This window comes from Carcharhinus amblyrhynchos, chromosome 6 (assembly GCF_965287045.1).
Source record: "Carcharhinus amblyrhynchos chromosome 6, sCarAmb.v2.hapA, whole genome shotgun sequence".
In the NCBI taxonomy this organism is placed as follows: Eukaryota; Metazoa; Chordata; class Chondrichthyes; order Carcharhiniformes; family Carcharhinidae; genus Carcharhinus; species Carcharhinus amblyrhynchos.
In genome coordinates, this window is record NC_137329.1 from 79,902,118 (window position 1) to 79,929,918 (window position 27,801).

General features: G+C 41.0%; 1 protein-coding gene across 15 annotated transcripts in view; it reads left to right on the plus strand.

The window, feature by feature from the left end:
• Positions 1–27,801, plus strand: part of LOC145344036 (ataxin-7-like protein 1) — a 253,456-nt gene that overhangs the window by 151,448 nt on the left and 74,207 nt on the right. For 9 of the 15 annotated variants that reach the window (XM_080190772.1, XM_080190765.1, XM_080190766.1 and 6 more), the window contains 2 exons: positions 9,503–9,544; positions 21,869–22,091. In XM_080190772.1, the coding sequence (XP_080046898.1) occupies positions 9,503–9,544; positions 21,869–22,091 (265 nt within the window). The remainder of the gene's footprint in view (positions 1–9,502; positions 9,545–21,868; positions 22,092–27,801) is intronic. The other 6 variants (XM_080190767.1, XM_080190768.1, XM_080190771.1 and 3 more) reach the window with 1 other exon arrangement.

Sequence of the window (27,801 nt, forward strand, 5' to 3'; positions counted from 1 at the left end):
AGTTGATTATGAATAATGAGGAGGCTGCATATTCCTTGGGGAAAAAAGTGTTTAAAGGGAGTGGAGGAGCCATAGAGTCACTGTATGGAAGCAGACGATTCAGCACATCAACTTTACGTTGGCTCTTCATTGGAGAATCCAGTCAATCCCAGTCCCTCACTCTATCGCCCTCTTTTTTTTCCCGAATAGGATCCACACTGCCTCTTACCGCTCACTTACTATTTACAAACAAAGAATTTTGAGTTATCTTTTATGTTGCCATTCTATTCTCATACTCTTTTTCTGTCAGCCTTACTTGCCTCTTCACTCTCCCTTTCAAATTTTTGTGTTTGACTTCAAGAATTCACTTAAAGGATTCAGTTGACATGCATCATATTCATTTTTTGTTTCATTGCTTTCTTTTTCTCTCTCACTCAAAAAGCCCTGGCTTTTGTTCCCCTCCTGTTGGTCCTTGTTCAAGTGAATGTAGCCTGCACCTGAGGCATCCTTCTTCTGTACAGATTGCCCATTGTTCTGTAATTCCTTTCTGTCTTTGATACAATTTTACTCTGGCTAGATCTCTTTTCAGCTCATTGAAGTTAGCCATCTTCAAATTGTATCTTAGTTTGTTCCTTTCTGTTCAGCCTTACTAGTGTAAACTTCCTGGCATAAAGATCAGTCTTACTGAAAGAAATTAGTTAGCTTGACTCACTTCAGTCCCCAGCATAAGATCCAGCAACACTTCCTTCTTGGTTGGACTGAGGACACACTGGTCAAGGAAGTTCTCCTGAACTCCTGAACGTGTTTCACAAATTCCTATCCCTCCTTGCCCTTAATTCTAACTATCCCAATCAACATTTGGGCAATTTGATTCCCACAGTATTATCACGATATAATTCTTCCACATCTCTCATTTCCCTGCAGGTTTCTTCACACACTCAAACGCATACTTGCTATTTTGAGGCCTGTAGAATACCCCAGTTGTGTGATCATGCTGATTTTTTGCTTCTTGATTCTAATCAAATGGATTCAGTTCTCAACTCCTCATGACCATCCTCTTTTTCCAAAACTACATTGTTTCCCTGAATCAATAGAATCATAGAATCCCCAAAGTACGGAAGGAAGCCATTTAGCTCCTTGAGACTGCACCAACTCTTCAACAAAGCATCCCACCCCGGCCCCATCCCTACAAGCCCAGGCATTTACCTCACTTCTCTCCCTAACCTGCACATTTTGGGACACCAAGGGGCAATTTAGCATGGCCAATCCACCTAAGCCACACATCTGTTGGCGTGTGGGAGGAAACTGGAGTGCCCGGAGGAAACCTATGTGGACATGGAGAGAACGCGCAAACTCCACACAGTCAGCTAAGGCTGGAATTAAACTGGGCTCCTGGCACTGTGAAGCAGCAGTACTAACCGCTGTGCCATTGTGCTGCCCCAACTACTATGCCACCGTGCCACCCTACCTCCTTTCTCCTCTGCCTTTTTTGAACATTTTATATCCTTAAATATTAATCATCTAGTTCTTACCGTTTTTAAGCCAATTTTTCATTGCAGGCAGCCCTTGGATATACAACACAATTGGTTCCTCAAAACCATGTTGTAAGTCAGTACAGATTTTCCCATAGGAAAATCACATTTTCCATTGGTTCCTGAATCAAGGCTGGAAATCACTCATGAGGTGCCTGGTGATGTAAAATACTCTCAACTCTTGCCCTGTCAAATGCTGAGGTGACTGTCAACACCTGCACATCTTAGCTCACGTTCCTTGGTTACCCTGAGCGTAAGTTATATACATCATAAGTGTGTTAAAATTGCAAAGGTTGCACCAAAATAATTTAACAGACTAAAACATCCATGGGGTAAGGCTAACTACAGCCGGACCAGGCAGAATTTGGTGGCTTTTGATTGGGAGAGGCTGTTCGAGGATAAATCCACAACTGGCATGTGGGAGCCTTTTAAGGAACAGTTGATAGGAGTGCAGGACAGGCATGTGCCTGTAGAAACAAAAAAGGATTTGAGAGCCGTGAATAACCAGAGAAATTGTGGTTCTAATCAAAAGGACAAAAGAGGTCTACATAAGGCCCAGGCAGCTAAAAACAGATGAAGCACTGGAGGAATACAGAGAAAATAGAAAAGAACTCAAACAGGGAGTTAGAAGGGCAAAAACGGGTCACAAAATGTCCTTGGCAGACAGGATTAAGGAGAATCCCAAGGCATTTTATACATATGTTAGGAACAAGAGGGTTGTCAGAGAAAGAGTCGGACCTCTCAAGAATAAAGGAGGGGAATTATGCTTAAAACCCAAGGAAGTAGGTGAGATCCTAAATGAATATTTTGCATTAGTATTTGTAAAGTAGAGAGGCATGTTGATTGGTAGTGTCTCAGATGTGTAAACCCGTTAGAATGAATTGCAATTACAAGGAAGGAAATGTTAGGTGTTTTAGGAAACATTAAGATAGACAAATCCCCAGGGCCAGATGGCACCTGTCCTAGATTACTGAGAGAGACAAGAGATGAAATTGCTGGGCCTCTAACAGAAATCTTTGTTTCTTCATTGGACACAGGTGAGGTCCCAGAGGATTGGAGGATAGCAAATGTGGTTCTGTTATTTAAGAAGGGTAGCAAGGAATACCGGGTAATTATAAGCCAGTGAGCTTGACGTCTGTGGTAGGGATATTGTTGGAGAAGATTCTTAGAGATAGAATCTATCCACATTTAGAACTGAATAGTCTCATTAGCGATAGACAACATGATTTTGTACAAGGGAGATCATGCCTCGCAAATGTGGTTGAGTTTTTTTGAGGAGGTGACAAAAATGTTTGACGAGGGAAGGGCCGTGGATGTTGTCTACATGGACTTTAGTAAAGCATTTGACAAGGTCCCTCAGCAGCCTGGTGCAAAAGGTTAAACCTCACGGAATCAAAGTGAACTAGCTAGGTGGGTACAGAACTGGCTTGGCCATAGAAGAGGGTAGCAGTGGAGGGGTCTTTTTCTGATTGGAGGTCTGTGACTAGTGGTGTTCCACAAGGCTCTGTACTGGGACCTTTGCTGTTTGTGATATATATAAATGATTTATTTAGCTGGTCGGATTAGTAAGTTTGAGGACAACACAGATTGCTGGAGTTGCGGATAGTGATGAACATTGTCAGAGAATACAGCAGTATATAGATAGGCTGGAAAATTGGGTGGAGAAGTGGCAGATGGAACTTAATCCAGATAAATGCTAAGTGATGCATTTTGGTAGATCAAATGCAGAGGGGAGCTATACAATAATTGGCAGAACCATCAGGAGTATAGACAGACAGAGGGATTTGGGTGTGCAAGTCCACAGATCCTTAAAGATGGCAGCACAGATGGAAAAGTTGGTGAAGAAGGCATATGGCATGCTTGCCTTTATTGGACGGGGGCATCGAGTATAAAAGTTGGCATATGATGTTGTAGTTATATAGAACATTGGTTCGGCCACATTTGGAATACTGCATCCAGTTCTGGTTGCCACACTACCAGAAGGACGTGGAGGCTTTGAAGCGAGTGCAGAAAAGGTTTACCAGGGTGCTGCCACTACCAGGCAAGGTGGTTGAGACAGACATGCTAGGATCATTTAAGACTTATCTTGATAACCACATGAGCAGACTGGGAATAGAGGGATACAAACAGATGGCCTAGTTAGGAACACATGATCAGTGCAGGCTTGGAGGGCATGTTCCTGTGCTGTATTGTTCTTTGTTTCTTTTGTTTTGTCTAAACTAATAAAGATGGTTTAATCTGTCCAGTCATACACAAGGACAGCACAGAACATCAGTGCGCATGTATGAACGTGCTGGCGTAATGCGGTAATGTCGGCGTAATGCTGTAAAGTTGAAACTGACGCTGTGAAGTTGAAATAAGGTGTCAGTTTATAAACATTGTAAGGACCTTAGTTGCTACTGAATAGAGGACTGCCTCTCTTGTCACATAATTTTCCCATGTGGCTATTTGTGCTTGTAGCTCTCCTGCCTTATTCACCACACTTATGTATTTGCATACATGCATTCTTGAACTGTTTTTATATTCTTTGTACTCCTTCTTTGTCAGCTCCTATCTAATGGCGTGCCCTCACTTCACTACTTCTATTCACATGGCACTTGGCCTAATCCAGATCTTTTGAGGTACTACTTTTTAACTTATTCCCTAGCTCCTGAAAATCTGGCCAGAGGACCTCAATATTTGTCCTGTACATGTCATGGTTAACGACAAGTACCATAACAGTTGATTCACTCTCTTCCCCCTGCAGAATATTCTGCACCTTTTCCATGATGTCCTGTTTTTTTTCTGGAACGTTTTATACCTTTGGAATATTAAGTGCCCAACCTCAACATCTGTAATCCATGTTTCCATTATTGCTTGGAAATCACATTCCCCCACACCAATTTCTGCTTGTAGCTCACTGAACATCTTCACACTTATAAGGGGCAAAGGAATTTGAAGATATATTTGGAAAAATCACCAAACGCAGTGACAAAGGTTAAGAAGACCATTAAAAAAAACAAACAAAGCCCTTGGAATCCTTGCTAGAGGGATAAAATTGAAAAGCAGGCAAGTTTCATTAAACATGTATAGAATCTTGTTTAGAGTTCACTTGGAGTATCTTGAAAAGTTGTGGTCTCCATATTACAAAATGGATTTTGAAGTTCTGGAGAAGATGAAAAAATGGTTGACTAGAATGGTGCCAGAATGGAGAGGTTATATCAGTTAAGATTGAACAGGTTGTGGCCCATCTACCCTCCTGCTTTCCCTCTCCTCCCTCTTACAGAAGAGCTGAACTGGTTAATTCAAAATTGAGGCCAGGTCTAGATTTCTGTCAGTGATTCAGTCAGTAATTGCCCTTGAGAAAGTATTGGTAAATCAGAGTCTAAATGGAGTCGTGGAGCAAAGGGATCTGACTATACAAGTACACAAATCACTACAAATAATGACACATAAGGCCATAAAAAAAATCAAGCCAAACATTCAGGTTTATTTCTAGAGGGATAAAATTGAATATTAAAGAGTTATGCTGGACTTGTGTCAAACCTTGGTCAGACCAAACTGGGAGTGCATACAATTCTGTCTACCGTATTACCAATGAAAGAAGGTATTGAGATACTGAAGAGGATAAAAAAGATTTGCAAAGATCATGGCAGAAATTCTTGGGTAAACCTATCCGAAAATCACAAATATGTTGTGTCTCTTTTTTTCTTGAAAAGAGAGAAGACTTGAAGGGGTGAGACCTAATGGAAGTTTTTAATATTATGAAAGATTATGATAAGAGTATGCACAATTTTTCCAGTTGTACCAAAACCAGCAAACAAAGCAAAAATAGAGGCCGTTAATATAAGATAGTCACCAAGAAATCAAATTGAGTGAAGAAGTTTCTTCTGGATTCCCTAAAAGTAGTGAAGGTGGGATCAGGCTCTTAAGTTGGATGATCAGCCATGATCAAAATGAATGACGGAGTATGCTTGAAGGGCCAAATGGCTTATTCCTGCTCCTATTTTCTATGTTTCTCGTGAGAATGCGGAACTGGCTACCACAGTGAGTGTTTGAAGTGAGTCATTTAGATGCATTTAATGGAAGCTAGATAAGCATGGAGGAGAGAAGGGAATAGATAGTTATGATGATAGTTACATATGGGAAATGGGGTATTCATTGGCATAAACTGGATTAGCTGAATGATCTGTTTATGTGCTGTATATTCTTTGGAATTCTATGCATTTTGGCCAGCGAAGGCTACTTACTCATTTATCTGAACTTTGCCATAAGGTCCCTTTCAAAATCTGCTGCAATGTGTATTCTAGAGCAGCAGTGTAACCTTGTAACAGTGTGGTGTCAAAGTTTGAGTTCCTTGTTGTCTGGAGACAGGTGAGGCAGTTCAGAATAAGAACTGGAATATTGCATTCTTCAATTAGGCAGTTATGTTCCAGGTTTAGCAAATTGAAAAGACAAAACTTGACAGCTTGAAAGTCATTCTATTATTCCTGTCTGTCTCTGCAAGCATTCATTGTTTGTTTCTCGTTTCCTTCTGCTCTTTACACTTGCTCAGCAGATATGGATGTCACTGTTGAGGCCACATCTATTACCCACCCTGGTCGCACTGAGGAGATGCTGGCAACCCTTTTTGAAGTGCTGCAGTGTTTTTGTAGTGATGTGCTCCCATAATTTAATTAAATGGAAACTCCAGAAATTTGATTCTAGGACTGTAAAGGGCCACAATTTTGTGTGTAATGCAGATCTTGGTATTATAGTTTTTAGTTAAGGTAACAGGGCTGAGAAGCAATGCCAAAGCAAATTGAATAAATCTGTTGCAGCTTTTGCAGTTTCTACTGGTGAGCCATTGTCTGCAGCATTATCTATCATAATTTTTTAAATGTTAACAGTAAAACTACTTACACGCAAGAAAAATTGGGGTGGCACAGCTGCCTCATAGCACCAGGGACCCGTGTTCGATTCCCGGCTTGGGTCACTGTCTGTGTGGAGTTTGCACATTCTCCCTGTGTCTGCATGCGTTTCCTCTGGGTGCCTCGATTTCCTCCCAAAGTCCAAAGATGTGCAGGTTATGTGGATTGGCCATGCTCAATTGCCACTTAATGTCAGGGGTAATTGCAAGGGGTTCTGGGGACAGAGCCTGGGTGGGATTGTGGTCAGTGCAGACTCAATGAGCCGAATGGCTTCCATTTGCACTGTAAAATTCTGTTATCTAAAAACTTATACTCAGCAATTGGAGTTTTTAAAATAAAATACCTTCAGATCATGTTATTCAGATAGTCACAAACACTGTTGGTGCCACAACCCACAAGATCAAATCTATGAAAGACAGAATGAGCTTTGGTAACAGTGATGTTTGATAATGTGGGGAACACTGAAGATTTCATACTTAAATTGAATAGTTTTGCTTCAGAACTTAGCCTTGTAATTTAAATCTAGCTTGTATTCAATGCACCGTGTTAGTTTGCACCTTTTGAGAGCACTGTGATATTCAGAAACCCTTCCACATCTTGCGTAACTCTTTGTTGCGTATTTCAGCTATGTGATTTTTCACATCCAACCTCCACTTCATACCACACCATAGTAGTAGGTCTAAAATTGGCAGCCCATTGACCAGATAGTGCCTCAGTACTTTAGTGGCACACATTGTTGTTCCAATTTGCTGAATCAATACATTTTATAAGTTTCTATGGTTTGCATGCAGTGCATTCAATATTGGGTAGAGTTTGGGTGGGATTCTTTAGTGCACCTCAACCACAGGCCACTGCATTAGCAGATTCAGTGTCTCATGCTGTTATTTTGCTGTAGAGTCATATTCTTAAGCTAGTACTTCAGTGCAGTGCTGATGGAATGCAGCATCTTACAAGATGCCATCCTAAGAACATAACATAAGAACATAAGAAATAGGAGCAGGAGTAGGCCATCTAGCCCTTCGAGCCTGCCCCGCCATTCAGTAAGATCATGGCTGATCTGAAGTGGCTCAGTTCCACTTTCCCGCTTTCTCCCCATAACCCTTAATCCCCTTGCCTATCAAAAACCTATCTACCCGCGTCTTAAATATATTTAGCGAGGTAGCCTCCACCACTTCAACGGGCAGAGAATTCCAGAGATTCACCACCCTTTGAGTGAAGAAGTTCCTCCTCAACTCCGTTCTAAACTGCCCCCCCCCACCCCTTATCTTGAGGCTGTGCCCTCTAGTCCTGCTGTCCTTTCTGAGTGGGAAGAACCTCTCCACCTCTACCCTATCCATCCCTTTCATCATCTTATACGTCTCAATAAGATCCCCCCTCATCCTTCTAAACTCTAACGACTACAAGCCCAGTCTATTCAGCCTCTCTTCATAGCTCAACCCCCTCAACTCCTTTGGGTGAGAAGTTAAACCTAGACCCTGTTTGCCCCCTTAGGTGGACATTAAAGATCCGTGGCACTAGTTAAAGAAGAGCTGTATAGTGCTAGCCAATATTTAGCCCTCGAACAACATTACAAAAACAGAAAATCTTATTGTTCTTTTCATTGCTGTTTGTGGGAGCCTCCTGTTTCCAAATAGGCCGTTACGTTTCTTATATTACAGCAGTGACTAGGCTCCAAATACTTGGGCTGTAAAGTGCTTTGGGACCTGTTGAGATAGAAAAATGCACTATAGATATACAAATAATTGTTTCTTTTTTTTGACTCTTTGTCCACCCAATTGTAATCAACCCAACTAACATTGTTCCTGTGGAAGAGTAGACCCATGGGTCTAGTGAGTTCCTGCCAGATTAGTAAGCTCCACTTATGCCTGACGTCAATGGAGCCTAATACTGAGTTTTTAAAAAACTGAGCTGAGCAGTAGCAGGCCGTTGATGTAGGGCCGATGTTTCAATGCGTGGAGAGAGTAAAAGTCTTTCTTTATTCCATGTCGGTTATTAAAATTGCCAAGATTTAATTCTTTTCTCATCACTTTGCCTGAATGTAACAGGTTTCAGCCAGTGGTAACACTCTCATCTTTAAGTCAGAAAACTATGTATTCAAAGCCTAGTGCAAAAACTTGAGCACATAATCCAAATTATTACTCTATCTAATGCAGGGAGTTTGTTTAGATGAAACGTTAAAATTAGGCCCTGTCAGCCTCTGCAGTAGATGTAAAAAAAAATCCTACAGCACTATTTGACGAGGGGCATTGATGTTCTCTTCACTGTCCTGAGTAACGTTTACACCTAAACCAACTTCTAAAGCACATAAGTGACCTATTATGTCATTGCTATTTGTAGGAACTTGGTTTGTACAATTTGGCTCGGTGTTACATACATTCCATTAGTGACCACACCTCAAAAAGTACTTCATTAGTTGTAAAACATTATCTGATTTCCTGAGATTGTGAAAGGTGCTATATACATACACATATATATGTATACATCTTTCTTTTGAATTTTGACCAGCTCTGTCAAGTGGGAAGCAGTATGCTAATTCTGTGGACCTACCAATGGACAAGTTATTGAATATATAGTTACAACTAGACTTAACTGGTCACATTTTATGATAAGTTCCAAATTATTAATTTAAGTAAATTATTAGCTTTTTAAAAAATCTTTTTAAGCTTTTCTATCATTGTCCACTATTCTTAAATCCAGCTGGAATGTCATCAGGTTAAAGTGACTTGCACTTTAATTGTAAATTGCTTTTTTGCTCTGCCCTGTAACTGTTATCAAAGCCAGATTGGAATTACAATGTTATTTAGATATTCCAACTTCAATTGCTGTGACATAATAATGTGCTTTTCTGCCAGCCTCAAGTTAGCACTGTTTTTTTTACATCAGAGATTACCTGTGACATCTGTAAATAGAATTTGTTACTTTTGTAAAAATTCATTTTTACTGTATGATAAGAATCCAGTAATTTAACATGTCATTCTTTGGTTTTTTTTGTCACTTTTTCGGTCTACATAAATGTGTCGATCAAAAAAGTCTGTTTAAACCTTTGGTTTCTCTCACCCTCACATTTTTAATGATTTTTTTTTCTTCTCGCCCTCTTTTTAGGTCTCCCCATGCCACACACCATTCCCCGGCCAAAAGGGCAAGGTAGGTGATGTGCTCCCAGGCCTTTGCCACTGCTGCTCTTAAATCAGCTACTGGGTGGTGTGTGAGAGCAGCCATGAGCTGACTCATTCAGTGACTTTCAATCTCTCTCACTCCCTCCGTCTGGGGAATTCACCTGATTCCTGGCTGCCTAGTTGCGGAAGGGGAGATGCACACAACTGCTTGTGGTCTTGCAGGGGCTGGGGAGATATGCATACTAATCCACTAGTGCTACCAGTATCACTAAGCAATTAACTTACGAAACTCACTTGGGTGAATGAGCTGCACCAGTTATTTTATGAGCCCTTTCTCCTCTCCCCTTCCGACCAGCTGCTCACGTATATTAAGATCCCATTTTCCTCAAAATATTTGACATTAAGGAATTTGATAACTTTTTCAAAGAGCCATTATAGACATGCTTGGCCAAATGCTGCCTCCGCCCTCCTCCTCCTGCTCCTGCTGCTGTATCATTTGGTGATTCTATAAATGATGAAGTCACTTATCAAAGCTTGTCAAATCTCCTCACCTTTTCTTGCACTTCTAAAGAAGGCCTGACTAATAGGTGGAGCTGCTGTTCCATCAACTCCTCCGCTGCCCATTCTGTTAGTTCAGAGCCTGAAACCTGAGTGTAGATTGTGTTGGGGGGGGGGGGGTGATTTCACAGCCCAGTTCATGCGCACACAGGATCATTGGATCAAAATCAGAAATAAAAATCCTGACTGATTCTTTTCATTTTTCCCGACTGACTCTCTCTACCCCCCAAATCTTAAGGGATAAACATGCCAATTTGGGAAAAACTTTAAATAATATCTTTCACAAGCTCAGGATCGCCCATGTGCTGTGTATCATCACTGTTGTAATGTAGAAAATGCAGCAACTTATTTGTTCACAACAACCTCCCACAAACAGTAGTGATCAGATAATCTGTTTTAGATGTTGGCTGATATTGTTCGGGATACCAAAGAGTAAAATTCTCTTTTTAAGAATAGTGCCATAAGATCTTTTACATCCATCTGAGAGGGTTAGACAAGGTCTCCTCTGAAAAATAGCACCACTAAACGTCCGACCCTCTGACTTGGGAGAAGATGACATTCTTGTACCACTCAACTACTGCCCTTGCTGAAGTTAGCAAACCAAACGCTGTGTAGGGATCAAACCTGACATCTCTTGGATTATGTGACTAAACCCATTTACTTACCTCTGGAGACCTCATGGTGATAAACTTTTGTTAGGAAGTGATCTCTGTGCTGCTTACGCTATGGGGCTGTTGAGCTGCAGGGAGATGCATGTAGTTCTAACTCATTTCATAAGTGAAAATGCTTAATTTGCACAATTGATTCAAAAATAAAAATTCTGAATTTCTTTTCCATGTGGTGTAAATATTCCAAGAGTATTTTGTGACAAATAATATTTCTAGAAGATCAAAATACCCTGAAATTGAGTTTGCTGGAAATGTGAAATTGATGGAAATCTATTTCAGAAATGTTAAATAGAGAAATCAGTGTCCTAGTATTGTAATTTCAATGACATTGACATAGCCACCTGTGATTAACAGCCATAGCAACTTAAGCCAACAGAAAATTGGCTCTGTACTACAATTATTAGAGAAGGAACTTGTATTTTTGCAGCACCTTTGATGAACCAAGGACGGTTTAGAAGTGCTTTACAGCTAAATAAGTACTTCTGAAGTGTAGGTGTAGTTATAATATAGAAATAAAAAAATTAACTGGGTGGAATATCCCCCCACACCTCTTGCCCCACCCCCCCAACACACACAACTTTTGTTGATTTCTGTAATCATTGTTTAGTGGGACAGAGAAAATGTAGTTTAAGTTATCAGCTACCGTTAATGATTATCTTATGCAGTTTACCTATGGCAGGTTGTATTTCCAGCGATTTGATTTGGGACAGGTAGCCTTACAGAATTAATTTTGTTGCCAACATTTATTAGTGCATGTTAAGTTGGCTACACCTTGCAATTGCAGAGAAGGCAAAGTATACCGTGGCATGAGTATGGTTTGTGGATGTACTGAAATGAAATACACAAGAACCCAGGCCAGATGATCTTGTCAGCTGTTTATATTTCTCGTTCTGGTATCCTTTATGCTCACGTATTTCCTGGCCAGGCAATCTAACTCAACTTGATTCTCACTTCCCATTTACTAGAACCCTGGTTTGGGTTTCAGTATTATACATGGATAAACTAGCAGATGTGAGGAGAACTTTCAGTCTTCAACTGGTGTTGCAGTGCAGGTATTGATTTGACAGAAACTCTGCTCAGAATCCAAGAGAATGTCCCACAGGCTCTCCGATAGGAGTGACACAGTGGTTGGCACTGCTGCCCCACAGCATCAAGGACTCGGATTCAATTCCGGCCTCAGGTGACTGCCTGTGTGGAGTTTGCATGTTCCCCCTGTGTCTGCGTGGGTTTCCTCCAGGTGCTCTGGTTTCCTCCCTCACTCCAAAAGATGTGCAGGTTAGGTTAATTGGCCATACTAAATTGTCCCTTAGTGTCAATGGGGATTAGCAGGGTAAATATGTGGGGTTACGGGCATAGGCTGGGATTGTGGTTGGTGCAGACTTGATGGGCCGATTGGCTTCCTTCTGCAGCGTAGTATTTAAAATAAAGGGCAAAAAAAATTGAGACTTTCTCTCTGTCCCTCTCTCTCACTGCCTCTCAGATGAATAACAAAGAATAGTGATAGGTTCTCTCACACATGCTTAAGTGTAATTAGGAAAACTTGGCAATCAGACTACATTAAATTGCTTTGCACCAGTCCAAGGCCTAAAAGGATGTCAGATTTTCTCAATATTAACTTTATTTTAATTAGTCTATCTAACTTACAACCCCGGGGAACATTTCTCCTGTGTGCCAACAACAATGTAACGAATGCACTGGAGATTGTCTGATCACTATGTTATTCATAGTCATCAAAGCATGAAGCTTGGTTCTGACTGTTGTGTGTTTATAATATTGCAATCAGAATAAGAAGAGTGTGTTTTAGCCACTACGTGCAAAAATATTGCAGTTGTGGTGGGACTTTTTCAAGTGATGCTTAGGGTTGGTGGCATTATAATCACAGCCACTGCAGGAAACTATACCAAAGCGTTAGTGATTTTATAATAATATCAGGAAGGTTTCCTCTGAGCACTATTTCCAACTGGGTTGTAAGTACATTTGATTAGCCCACTTGCACAATCCACTAGAAATAATAAGCATGGGGAATCTCCTCCTTCATATTTCAGGACTGCATCTTGATGAGATTTCCTTCTGAATCAGCTGCTGTATTAGACAATTTAGGCGTACAGTTGAGTTGTAACTTATTGGCTAATTTATTTATTGTTCTGTAAGTTGCTGAAGCTAGAAGCAGTCTCACGGAAAATTTACTCAATCTGGTCTGCACAATCAGCCCCACACAGGGTGATCAACCCACTTAGGGAATAAATTTAAGAGACACCTTGGCATATGAGTGGTGTGGCAAGCTACTAGGGACTGGGGTGGTGATGCTAGCGAGCCTGTAAGAGTGGGCTGCCCAGGAGGAGAAACTGATGAGTATGTAGGGCAGGGGAGACCTGCAGCCCCTTGCATCGATTCTCATTTAGCCTGCTTGCAACCTGCTCCTCCAGTCATCCACAGGACATTCTCAAACTTAGTCCAAGCCCAATGCATGAGCAGAAACAGTCTCCAGCAAGAAGAAAAGCAGATCTCAAGAAGGCCTGACCAAGGATGCAGGACAGAAGACCAGGTTAGGCTCTAGAAAACCTGGGGCGGTTGGTCACCATGGCCCTGCAATTCATGTATATGATAGGTATTACAGCAGAATTTGCCACCATTTTAAATTGTGCTGCTTTTCCAAATCTGTTGCCCATTGCTTACCTCAGTAGTTCCCTGGTTGTCTTGTGTCTTGCTTATATCTTTGTACATTCTATATAATTCAACAATTCATAAATTTGAATTCAGAGTCTGGAGATGCGGGAGATATCCAATAGTATGCATGCCTTGGCTCTTTGGTAGTACTCTGCCCTCAGTCAGAAGTTTGTGGTCTCAACTTCCATTCCGGATGCAAAATCAAGGCAGTCCTTCATGCTTTATATAATCTGCCTGATTTTCAATTGCACTACGAACCTGGCATTTATCTGTGTTTTCTCTCATTTTAAACTGACTTCAGTCATCTATGAAATCCTAGCTCTGGAAATCTTTCCTTCCACTCATACTGCGTACCTGAACTGTCTCCTCTTTGTAGGTCTCCGATTATTCAATTGCTGTTTTACTTCCCAATCTTTGTTTCCATTTCATCTGTGCCAGATCCTTTTTCAATGCATTGGGACGGCATGATGGAATAGTGTTTAGCACTGGTTAGCACAGCATCAGAGACCTGTGTTCAATTCTGGCCTTGGATGACTGTTTATGTGGTGTCTGCACATTCTCCCTGTGTTTACGTGGGTTTTCTCCAGATGTTCCAGTTTCCTTCCACTGTCCAAAGATATGCAGGTTGGGTGGATTAGCCATGGTAAATGCACAGGGTTACATGGATAGAGCAGGGGGAGGGTGTAAGATGCTCTTTTGGAGAATTGATGCAGACTCAATGGGCCGAATGTAGGGATTCTGTGATTCTATATTGTCCCTCATCTAATTCCTTGTCCTTTTCCATAACTACCCTAAACCTAATGATATTGTGACCAGTTTCCAAACTATTCTTCCATTGTACCACTTCATTCCCTATGTATATAACCGTAAGAAAGTGGTGAGCGAGGCACCACTCATTCCCTTCGAAATCAAAAGATGTAAAATAACAAAATAGTGGATGTGAAAGACAGCTATGTCACAGGAGTTTCATCTGAGCTGGTGTCATAAATTTACAAGCACCCTGCAGGTCACATCCACAAAGTCCCCAAGACCAGCAATCAATCTGTAATTATCTCATTATGTTCCTATTTACAGCAATTAGAGTTTGTTGTGTGGAAAGCATAGGCCAGTTTAAACATGGGCTTCAGCTTGGCAGCAGAATAATAGGCTCCTGTTGGATAATATAAAGTTTGTGTTGTCAAAACATCAATGGTTGAACTTGCTATGAGCAGTGCTACTGAGACTGGCTAAACATTAAAATTTGGTATCTTGAGCCTGTAATGGGCCTATTCTGATTTCTTTCAATCTTAAATTGAAATGCCACTGATTTCCATGGAAGTGGAACAGGAGCTGAGAGGCTGAGCTCTGAAATATTTGATGGTTGCATGGCTTTATACTATATTTGATGAAATTCCATTTCTGGGTTTTGTTGCCAACAGTAACAACAACTTGGACATTGAAATAGCAAAACCTTCCAAAGAATTTTCATAGGAATGTTATCAGACAAAAATTTACACCATGCCAACGAAGGGGGTATGAGGATCGCTGATTGGTGGATTTTGTGTAACATATTAAAGGTTGAGATAGAGTTGGAAAGGTAAGGAAGTGAATTTCCACAGCTTAGGGGAAGAGATAGATTCACACCTGCCAGAGTTGCATTTGGGAGCAAGTGAAGGATGGACCAGAGACCAAATCTAGAGAAGCGTAAGGGGTCACAATGTATTTTAGAGCTAGAAGCTGTTGGAGACTGGGAAGGGTAAGGCCATGGAGGCAATTTGAACACAAGGAGGGGAATTTTTAAGTTGAAACTTTGACTCAGGGGTGATGGGTGCATGCGGTGGACAAATAACCTGAGTGTTAATTTGCTCATGAAGTAAAGTTTATTTATTAGTCACAAGTAAGGCTTACATTAACACTGCAATGAAGTTACTGTGAAACTCCCCTAGTTGCCGCAGTCCAGCGCCTGTTCAGGTCTAAGTACCTAACCAGCACATTTTACGGAATGTGGGAGGAAACTGGAGCACCTGGGGAAGACCTACACAGACACGGGGAGAACATGCAAACTCCGCACAGACAGTGACCCAAGCCGGGAATTGAACCCGGGTCCCTGGCGCTGTGGGGCAGTAGTGCTAACCGCTGTGCCATGTTTTCTTTTGTAGCAAGCTGTATTTATAAACAAAGAATTATCTCAGGGCAGCAGCAGGCAAGGAACTTTATAAAGACAGAAGTGTCATACCATGTAAAGCACAATATAATATTCTGCTCATGAGATGAAGCTGGGTCCCTTTAAGGGCAGAAGATTAGTACTTAATTAATCAGAACCTCATTTAGGATTTATTATCGGAGGAATTGTGCAAAATGGAAATGCTTTTACATTTTTGGCTACAATTCAGAAGCATCCAATATTAATTGACTGACTTTTAAGATTTCAGTAAAGGGTAATATCAGGAATATGACTCATATCTGAAGTGACAGACGAAGCACTAAATAACATTGCTCATTGTGAGTTGGAGGAAATGCTGCTTTCTGCGACATCATGATCAGGGCACAATTTTGCTTTCAAAATAATGGTGAGGTTTATGGCAGTACAGCAACTTCAGGTGAGAAGCAGCTCACTGTTAAGTGCCAATCCCCAAAAAATGATTGCTCGAGTTGTGCCGCTGCAGCATAAACTTTACAAGAACAGCATCTCTCTGCCTGGTTCCAATTGACGCAACACGAAGTACACTAAATATGAAGAAAGTCAAGTCTTAGAATTACAGGTGTGAGTGCTGTTTTAACTACATGATGCCTATTAATTACTTTTAGTGACCCCATTGTAACAACATTTCTTTCAATAAATTTCATGATGAAGAGGAAGATGTTAGGGAAGGTATTTCTGGAAGCTAAAGCAAGTAGCCAATACCATTGGGCAGTGGTTCCTGAGAGAATCACAGATTTGTTACAGTGCAGAAGGAGGCCATTTGTCTGCACTGGCTTTTGAAACAGCACTATGGCTTAATGCCATTCCCCTCACTTTTCCCCCATACCCGTGCATATTGTTTCTATTCAAGTAATCATCCAATGCCCTCTTGAATGCCTCAGTTGAACCTGCCTCCACCACAGTTCCCGGCGGTGCATCCCACTTGTGTGAGAAAGTTTCTTCACATCTCACATTTGTTCCTTTTATATATCACATTATGTCTGTGCCATCTCATCCTTTATCTTTTTACGCTAAGATGAGACGGTTGTCCTTTAAGACGAACTGAGTAAATTGGACCTTCGCACTCTGGAGTTTAGAAGAATGCGAGGTGACATCATAAAACAGGAGCTTGACAGGATAGATACTGAGCGGCTGCTTCCCCTCACTGGGGAAATCTAGAAGATGGGGGCACAATCTTAAGACTAAGATGAGAAGAAATTTCTTCACTCAAAGGCTTGTGAATCTTTGGAATTCTCTCTCTGAGGGTTGTGAATTACTCCATCATTGAATATATTCAGGGCTAAGACAGACAAATTCTTGGTCTTTCGGAATCAAGAGCTATGTGGGGCAGACAGAAAGTGAAGTTGAGGCAGAAGATCAGCTGTGATTGTATTGAGTGTTGGAACTGGTTTGAGTGGCCCTTTGGTTTACTCCTGCTATCTTATATGTTTTTATAAAATGGTTTATTGTGTTATGAGAGAGCACCAGGGATCTGGGAAAAGTGAGAGCAATGGAAACAAAGTTTTGTCTGGGACTATCGAGAAAATTTCTAGATTTATGGGTCTTAAACTGAGGTTATGTAGTTTGAAAATTTAGGATCAGTGGGAGTAAGATTATGGAGATTGTGTAGAGTGGGCTTTTCTTCATTTTGGGATGTGAACATTGCTAAAAAGGCCAGCAATTGTTGCCCATCCCTAACTGCCCTCGAGAAGCTGGTGATGAGCTGTTTTCTTGAAATGCTTCAGTTAGTGTGGTGTAGATATACCCACTGAGCTGGAAGGGAGTGAGTTCCAGGATTTTGCCTCTGGGACAGTGAAGGAATGGTGATATATTTCTAAATCAGGATGGTGTGTGGTTTGATGGGGAATTTGCATGTGGTGGTGTTGTCATGCATCTGCTGCCCTGATTCTTTGAGGTAGTAGAGCCCTCCAGTTTGGAAGGTGCTGTTGAAGATTCTCGGTTACTGCAGTGCATCTTACAGATGGTACATACTGCTGCCACTGTGCACCGGTGATGGAGGGAGTGAACGATTAAGGTGGTGGGGGATGGGGTGCTGATCAAATGGGCTGCTTTTGTCCTGGATTGTATTGAGCTTCTTGAATGTTGTTGGAGCTTAAATTATCCAGGCAAGCGTAGAATATTTACTCATATTCCTGACTTGTGCCTTGTAGATGGTGGACATGCTTAGGGAGTCATGAGGTGAGTTATTTGCTACAGAATTCCCAACGTCAGACCTGCATATGTAGCCACAATATTTATATGGCCAGTCCAGTTAAATTTCTGATCAGTGGTAGCCCCCAAGTTATTGATGGTGGGGGATTCAGCAATGGTAATGTTGATTAATGTCAAAGGATGTTGCCTAGGTTCTCTCTTGTTGGAGATGGTCGTGGCCTGGCACTTGTGTGGCACAAACATTATTTACCACGTATCAGCTTATTGAAGACTTGCTATGTGCAGGCATGGACTGCTAAAGAATCTGAGGAATCATAGAATCCGTACAGTGCAGAACAAGGCCATTTGGCCCATCGAGTCTGCACCCACTCGCCGACAATGCATCTTACCCGCAGCCGCCCCACCCCCCCCGCCTTCTCCCATAACCCCCGCTCCCCCTTCTCCCATAACCCACGCAATTATTTCACTAGTCCCCCTAACCATGCAATTTAGCATGGCCAGTCCACCTAAACTGCACAATTTTGATCTGTGGGAAGAAACCAGAGCATCTGGAGTAAACCCACACAGACACGGGGAGGACATGCAAATCCAAGGCTGGAAATGAACCTGGGTTTAAAATTTATTTATCAATGTCACAAGTAGGCTTATATTAACACTGCAATTAAGTTATTGTGGAAACACCCCAATCGCCACACTCTGGCACCTGTTTGGGTACACTGAGGGAGAATTTAGCATGGCCAATGTACCTAACCAGCACATCTTTTGAACTGTGAGAGGAAATCCTAGCACCTGGAGGAAACCCATACAGACACACAGAGAATGTGCAAACTCAGCACAGGCAGTGACCCAAGCTGGGAATTGAACCTGGGTCCCTGGCGCTGTGAAGCTGCAGTGCTAACCACTGTGCCACCATGCTGCTCAGTTGTGAATGATACTGGACCATATGCAATTATCAACGAACATCTATAATTCTAACCTCACATGGAGGGGGCAGTCATTGATGAAGCAGCTGAAGCTGGACATAAGTCACTATCCTGCAGTTTGCCCGGCACTGAGATGATTGGCCACAAATGACGACAACCAAGTTCCTTTGTGCTAGGTATGACTCCAACTAGTAGAGAGTTTTCCCTCTGATTTCCATTGATTCAACACTCAGTCAAATACTGTCATGATGTCAGTGGCATCTCATCTCATCTTTTGAATTAAACTCATTTGTCCATGTTCGGACAGAGCCTTTAACATGGTCTGGAATCAAGAAACCCTCATGAATGTCAAATTGAGCATTGGTGAGTAGCCTACGGATTAACAAATGACAGCCTCCATCACTTTGCGTATTGTTAAGCAGATGCAAGTGCTACAGCTGTCCTGGAATAGCTGGTTAGTAGAACAATTCATTCTGGAGAACAGTACTACAAGTGGGATGTTGTTAGGACCCATCAGCTCCACTGTATCAATGCCTGTAACTGTTTATTGATCACGTGGAATGAATTGAATTGGCAGAAGACTCTCATCTGTGATTCTGGAGATCTCAGGAAAAGGTCAGGATGTATCATATATTCAACACATCTGGCTGAAGATGGTTGCAAATTCCTTTCGTACTGATGCCTAGGCTCCCCCCTCATTACGGATGGGGGCGTTTGAGGAGTCTTATCCCCAGGTTAATTGTTAGCTGTTCACCACCATTTATGCCCGGATTTGACAGGACTACAGAGCTTTGTCCTGATGCAGTGGTTGTGGGATTGCGTAGCTCTGTTCATTGCACGCTTCTTTCTCTGGTCAGTATGCCAGTAGCTTCGTGTTATAGTTTCACCAATTAGCACCACATTTTTAGGTGTGTTTGCTGCTTTTGATGTGCTCTTCTGAATTATTTATTAAATCAGTGCTGATCCCCCAGTTTGGTAGTGGTAGAGTGAGAAATGTGCTGGACCATGCGATTAGGAATTGTGGTTGAACACAATTCTGCTGCTGCATCTGTTCCAGAGCACCATCAGCAAGCTGTTGTGCTGCATCTTCAGTATAATACACACTGCTGCTGCCGCTGTGTAGCTTCGGGATGGGGTACCAGGGTTTCTCAGTTAACACTTGCATCTGATTAACAATATGCAAAGTGATGGAAGCTGGCATTGACAGTGCTATCAAGCGGCATTAGCTAATCTACAACCTAATTATCAATGCTCAGTTTGAGATCCAGTAGGGTTTCTTGGCTTCAGACCATGTTAAAGTCCAGGTCCAAATGTGGGCAAAAGGACTTAATTTAAAAGGTGAGATGAGAGTAACTGCCATTGACATCAAGACAGCATTTGATTGCGTGTTGGATCAATGGGAATCAGAGGGAAAATAACTGTGGTTCCTTGTGGACAATCAAACTGCTTTGAGCTGCTGATTTGTGTTAGTGGACACAACACAATGGAGGCTAATATGGGAGTTACGATCCCCATAGTGATTGATAACTTTTAAAAATATCAGAATTTCAAATGATTGACTGGAAGGATCACATAACAAGTTTTAAGATGTTAACTATAACAAATGAACTTAAAGCAACATTGTCTAAACAGCATCTACAAGGCAGATGTCAAGGCTGCGATGCAATAGTCTACACTTGCCTGGATGAGTGAGTGTCCAACAACACTAAGAAATTTAACACCATGCAACATAAAGCAGCCTGCTTGCCTGGTACCCCATCTACATTCGCTCGCTCCCTCACTGATACACAGTGGCAGCAGTGTGTATTATCTTGAAAATGCAGTGCAACAAGTCGCCAAAGCTCCCTTCAACAACACCTTCCAAAGGCAACAGATGCGCAGAAACATCACCATGTGAAAATTCCCTTGCATGCCCCACACCATCTAACTTGGAACTATATTATCATTCCTTAACTGGCCCTGGATAAAAGTCCTGGAACTCCCTTCCTAACTGCTGTAGGAGTACTTACACCTCAGAGTCTGCAGTGGTTCAAGAAGGCAGCCCGCACACAGCCACCTTCTCAAGCATAATTAGGGATGGGCAATTAATGCTGGCATAGCCAGCAATACTCTCATCCCATGAAAGAATAAGAAAAATCTGTTTTCTTATTTAATAAAAATTAAAACCTAACTCTTTGGCCATTTGCATTACTGTCACCTTATGTGGCTCAGTGTCAAATTCTGTGTCATGATTTCCTTCAAAATGCTTTGGGACATTTTATATTAAAGGTGCTATGCAGATGCAAGTACTTTCTGGTGAAGTGTCAGTTGTTGGTGATTCCACCACTCGATTTGATCCTGAACCCATGATCAACTCACACTAGGTTTGTCAGTGTGTTTTGCAATATTACCCATTGACTGGTTGATACTCAGTCTGCCTCTAGATTTGACTATTACAAGGTGTTTCTTACTGACTTCCCATCATACATCAACTTTTGCTCATCCAAAACTCTCAGCTGTTCCTATTCATCTTTCATCCTTCTGCATGCTGACCTACAGTCCAATAACGTCTCAGTTTTAAACTTGTTTTTAGAAAGCTTCATGGCCTCCTTCTGCCTACCTCCCCATAAGCTTTTGCAACCTCAAGTACTCTCCTACTTCCAGAGAACCCCCAATTTTTAATTGCTTAATCATTAGTTTTTGTGCTTTAGGCTGCCTTGGCTCTTAACCTCTGGAATTCTTTCTCTAAACCTGTCTACATTTCAGGTGTTCCTGGAAAACTACCTCTTTGATCAGCCTTTTGGTCATCTGGCCTGATATCATCCTCTGTGTCTGTCAAAATTTGTATTGATATTGCACTTGTAAAGCACATTGGGATGTTTTGTTATGTTAAAGGTGCTACATAAATGTGATGTTGCTGTATGTTCCATCTACTAATTGGTGTTCCTGTATAACAACCAATGAATATCACCATATAGTCCAATCTACTATAATGTTCAGTATGATCCATCTACCAGTGTGTGTTGCTGAAAGATCAATCTCCTGGTATTACCCATATCTTTGAAACTGTGTGTGCTGAAATTATGCCTGGAGTGGTTACATCTGAATGGATCAGTTTTTCATTTATTAATCATGGCAACTTTTCGAAAAAAAGTAATGAATTGTAAACAGTTCTGCAGTTGTGTCATCCAGTTTACTAACTAATTACTGCTCTCTGCTTTCAGATAGGAGACATGGTTCGTCATGTAAGGCAACCCCCTCACCAGCTTCGTCAACCTCCAATTCCACAACATCACCAGTCTCGATGAAATCCAAAGCCTGCAGTAGCCATACCCCAATTGGTAGCAACTCCAAGCCATTCAAGTCACCAAAAGACAATCTACATACCTCCAATAATAAGCAGCACCAGGCAGTCTTTCCTTCCAAAGTAACGAGAGATAAACCATGGTGGGTACCTTTGGTCAGTCTGATAATATTTAATACAATGGCCATATTTGATCATTATTCTTAGAAAGAAAACCGTTTACATAGTATATCTCAGTTTCATTCACTAAGCTGTTTGATTATGTATCTTTTTGGGAAGCTGAAAGATTTTGTCATGGATTAGATTATCACAATCAGCATCAGTAGTTAGAATTAGAAACTATATGAACAGCTGAATCATCTGTTATGAATCACAAATGTGGCCTGTTGTTTTTTAAAAATGTTTTGTAAGTAGCTGTTCTTAAGCTGAACAAGCAGTGTTTGGCTTCCTTTGAAGTTACTACATTTATGGTCGTCTTCACAGACATTTTGAGGAAAGTTAGTTTTTATTTTGTCATGAGTGCTTTTCTTTCTGATGTTGCCATTGCAGCGTGATCTTCCTTGTCCATTCAGTTTCCCATTTGGATGGAAGTAAATGTATAAGAACCAACATCTGCTGAGGAAGTCTTCACTTGAGAGATCCATGTTTTCAGTTTTGATTGGTTTGTCTTTTTTGTCAGAATGTGAAATGTGCCTGTGTCTGTGTCTGGAACATTCATTGAGGCCACAGAACCAGTTTGCTGATGCATTTGTGAAGGCAGCTTTCAATGTATTTCTCTTTTTTTTTTGCTTTACTCTCCTCCTCTTCACTTTTCTGCTCTCACTCATTGTGGTTCCATAGCACCAGCTGCTCACTAATTTCGCATCTAAGCAAATATGTTTCATGTCTGGTGCTAGGTAGTGGGTGTCAACAGACTATTTCTGATGAAAATGACCTAACCACCATACATATGCACTTTTCAACAAGAGACCCTGCATTGCAATCAGAAATGGGAATCTGTTGCTTTTATATTTCTTGTCTCTGAGACAAAATATGATGTCTCCCCCACCAGCCCAAGTGTATTAATAAACTAAGCTCAGACCGAGTCTTCCTGGGTGCAAGGTACAATTATAATTCTCTTTGCTTCCACTGGCACTTATTCAAATACTGGAAATGAAGTATTTTAACTGTAGAAGTGAAATCTTTTGCCTTTATACATTTGCTTTAAAGAAGGATGTTTTTTTCCTCTCTATATCATCGTACTACTCCTGTTATGATCACCAACATCTATCGTGCGGGACGCTCTTGAGACTGGAGGCTACATATGATTATCTGGCGACACAATGGATACACTGGAATACACAGCTAGAAACTTGAGGCAATTATCCAGTTTTGTTATTTTTGTTTGTTTGGAAGCATTGGCATTAAGATTATTTGCAGATTCTATGACACTGAATGTAGCTGTAGGGGTGAGATGCCTGCACCACATTTGCTGTGGAATTTATATGTCGTAGTGTTCTGTGAATTGTCATGGTTTAGAAATACTGAGAGAGCTTTGTGTTGTGCTGAGATTATTCTACCATTTTCCATTAAAGATTATGTGAACATTTATAAGGGAGTGATTACACGTGGCACCACAGGGGTGATTTATAAATTAGGAACATCGGAACAGAAGTAGGCCATTTAGCTCAACAACAACCTGATATTTAGATCATGGGTGATCTTGCCTTATCAGCCATTGAGCCACTTTGATCCTCTACCCTATAAGTGAAAAAGTGTTTCCTGACATTACCCCTCGATAACCAACTTTAATTTAGAAGATTATACCCCCACCCCCAACCTCTTTTGTTCTGGTCTCCTCCATCATAGAAATAATTTCTTTCTGCTAGCAAATCCTTTAATCATAAATAACTGAATTGTACTATTCTTCCATCATCTGGACTCAAGGGAATACATTGAGACTTAGAAGTATTAGCTACTGAAATATGTTTGAAGCAAGTTGTGTCAGATGAAAGGAACTGGGATGTTACAGGATTAGGAAAAGAGAGTATTTCTCCTGTTATACTTCCAGTGCAGAAACTTTGCTTAGTTGTAAAAATCCTTCAGTAAAATTAATTTTCAGCCATCTGTTGGATTTTTGAAGATCATATTTTATGCATGTGCAGTGGGTATCCAAGGGCTTTTCATTTATTAAATATTGTTTAATAGTGTTGTTTGCAAACTCACTGAAAAAGAAACATGCTAAGTCTTTGAGTTATTTTGCATAAAAGCCAGGTTTCTCCCCAAATTAGTGGGATTACATAGGTACATAAAGAAGCAGGAGTAGGCAAGACGGCCTCTTAAGATTGTTCCCCACTCAACGAGATCATGGTTAAACTTCTTCATTAGCTCCATTTTTCTACCTTATCCTCATATCCCTTGATTCACTTAATGTCCAAAAATCTACCAAACTCAGTCTTGCAAACACTCACCTGTAGCCCTTTGGGGTAGATAATGCCAAAGGTTCACTATTCTTTGAATGAAGTCCAAAATGTCGGCCACATAACCTGAGAATATGAGCCCTAGTTCTAGATGCTCCAGCCAGGGGAAGAAGCCTCTCAACATCTAATCTGTCAAGTCCCCCTCAGAATTTTATTTATATTTCAGTGAGACTCCATCTTGTTCTTCTAAACTCGAGGGAATATAGGCCCATGGTATTTAACCTTTCCTTAAAGGGCAATCCTATCATCTTACGAATCAATTTAGTGACCCTTCATTGCAGCCCTCCGAATCAAGTATATTTTTACTAGTCCAATAGTCCTTCCTTTTTTATGAAGTGCTCTGCCTCCCTAATCTACTATTATTTATCAATATTCCCATGAAAAGATGCTCTGGTCTCTTTCTCAGCCAGTCCTTGTGGAAAAACATTCTGTGCTTTAACAATCCGTTCATGTAATGGAAAGTTCCCCTTATCTCTGTTGGCGATGATTTTAAATTGATGACCCTTGTAATGATGACTGATTCTTGGGAAGAAAGCGTTGTCTTATGAGGAAATAGCTGTTTTAAAGTTCAGAGGGGAAATGAAAAATCAATAAGAGAAGCAAAGAGGAAATCTGCAAAGAGAATGACAGCTAACATAAAAGAGGACCTCACAATCTTGTATAGACATAAAAATATTCTAAAAAGTGATAAAAGGAAGAATAGGGCCAGTTAGGGAGTAAAAAGGACGTTTCGTAGAGGCAGATGGAATATCTGAGGTAATAAATTAATACTTTGCATCCTTCTTTACCAAGAAATGCTACCAGGCCACAGTGAAAGAAGAGATACTTAATATGTTAGAAGGATTTAAAATTAATAAAAAGAGGGACTGTCTATACTGAAAAGTTGAGAAAATACAAGAATTAGATGAGATTCACCTAAGGATACTGAGGGAAATGAGAGTAGAAATTTCAAGGGTGCAGGTCATAATTTTCCAGCCTTCCTTAGGGGTGCTCCCAGAAGACTGGAGAATTTCAAATGTTACACCCTTGTTCCTAAAGGGGTGTAAAGATGAACCCAACAAAGACCCACCAGCCAGTTTAATTTTGGGAGTGGAGAAACTTTTAGAAACAATAATTTGAGGCAAAATTAATCATAACATGGACAGATATGAATTATTAGAGAAACAGAGGATTGGTTGATAAGGGCAGTGCTGTTGTTGTGGTGTACATGGACTTCCAAAAGACATTTGATAGTGTGCCACATTTGTGAGCAAAGTTATAGCTCGTAGAATAGAAGGAAAGTCAAAGTCATAGTCATTGGTGGCACAGTGGGAGCTCATGGAGCAATCAGTCATATCATTCCCCCTCTTGAACCCAATAGCCTTTTAAATTTATTTTCTTCAATTTCCTTCCATCCTTTTGATATCAGTGATAATTTCTGCTTCCATTGCTTTTGTGAACAGCAGGTTTCAGGTTGTTACTACTTGCCATATAAAAAAAATTCCCTGCTTCTCCTACCCAGAATCTTAAATCTGCGTCCCTAGTCAACTGCATGATCAGCTGATGGGAAGAGTTATTTCTTGTCAACCTCATCCCCAACTAACCTTGTGACTAAGATTCCATCACAGGATTTGATTAAATCTCCTCCACACCCTCTCAAAGATCTTCACATCTTTCCTGATGTTTGGTGATGAGAAGTAGACTTAATACTTAATTGGAGTCTAACCAAAGCTTTACAGAAGTTCAGCATAATTTCCCTGCTTCTGTACTCAATATCTCTATTTATGAAGCCCAGGATCCCATGTGCTCTGCAAACCATTTGCTCAATGTGTCTTGCCAGCTTCAAAGATTGATCCACATGCACTCTGGGTCCCCCTGTTCCTGCACTCTTTAGAATTGTGCCGTGAAGTCTGTGGGAGGAATTTTCCCACTCCGCCCACCACTGGAATCACATTGGTCACCATGCAAAGGTCCATTGACCTCGGGTGGGATTTTCTAGTTTTGGGGCAAGCACAGCTGGAAAATCCTGCCCCTTATCTCTCACTATCCTTTCTGCCAAAATGCATTATTCCACTATATTAAATTCTGCCTGCCAATTGTCTGTCTGTTCTGCTCGTCTATGTCTTTTTGCAGGCAATTTGTAAAATCCTCACTGTTTGTAATTGCTCCAAGCTTGCTATCATAGGTACATATTGAAATTTTACTTAGTATTCCAAGATCCAAGTCATTTAATATAGCAAGTAAAGCAGTGGTCCCAGCATTGACCCATGGGAACAACATTGCCTCCCACCTTCCAATCTGAAATACAAACATTATCCAATTGGCTGATCTCCTATTCTAAGAGCTTCACCTTTATTAACCAATTTCACTTTTGTTAACCAGCCATTTCATGTGGTACCAAGTGCTTTCCTAAAATCCATACAGCAATATCAATGTATAATAATAGAGTATTAGTATTTCTAATATATTTTCACTTTCTGACAGTTTGTCAGTAACATGGGGCTTTGGCTTTTCACAAGTCCATGGCATCAACGCGCATCTCCACATAAAATGATAGATTTGAAAATGTTTCTTCTAAAATGTCTTGTACAGTCTTTTCAGTTTTATGGCAGGAATAGCAAATAATAGTTACTTTTTGGGTTGAAGGAAAGTTTTTAGTGGATTTCCTAGGAGGTCAGTATTGGAACCCTGATTGGATATCTTCCCGATATATATTAATGACCTAGATCTTTAAGTGCAGGGCACTGTTTCAAAATTGACGGATGACATGAGATTTGGAAGCATTGTGAACTGCAAGGAGGATACTGTAGATCTTCAAAAGGACATAGTCAAGTTGGCGGACAGGTAGCCATTGTACAGATGAAGTTCAGTGCAGAGAAATGTGAATGATTCATTTTGTTTAGAATAGCATAGAAAAGCAATATTTAAAAAAAAGTACAACTCAGAAGGGGGTGTAGGAACAGAGGGACATGGGTGTATATGTGCATAAGTCACTGGAAGTGGCAGAGCAGGTTGATAAAGCATGCAGTAACAAAGAACAAAGAAAACTACAACACAGGAACGGGCTCTTCGGCCTGCCAAGCCTGCACCAACCATGTTAAACATAAGAACATAAGAAATAGGAGCAGGAGTAGGCCATCTAGCCCTTCGAGCCTGCCCCCCATTCAGTAAGATCATGGCTGATCTGAAGTGGATCAGTTCCACTTTCCCGCTTTCTCCCCATAACCCTTAATTCCCTTGTCTATCAAAAACCTACCTACCCGTGACTTAAATATATTTTGCGACGTAACCTCCACCACTTCAACGGGCAGAGAATTCCAGAGATTCACCACCCTTTGCGTGAAGAAGTTCCTCCTCAACTCCGATCTAAACTGCCCCCCCCCCCCTTATCTTGAGGCTGTGCCCTCTAGTCCTG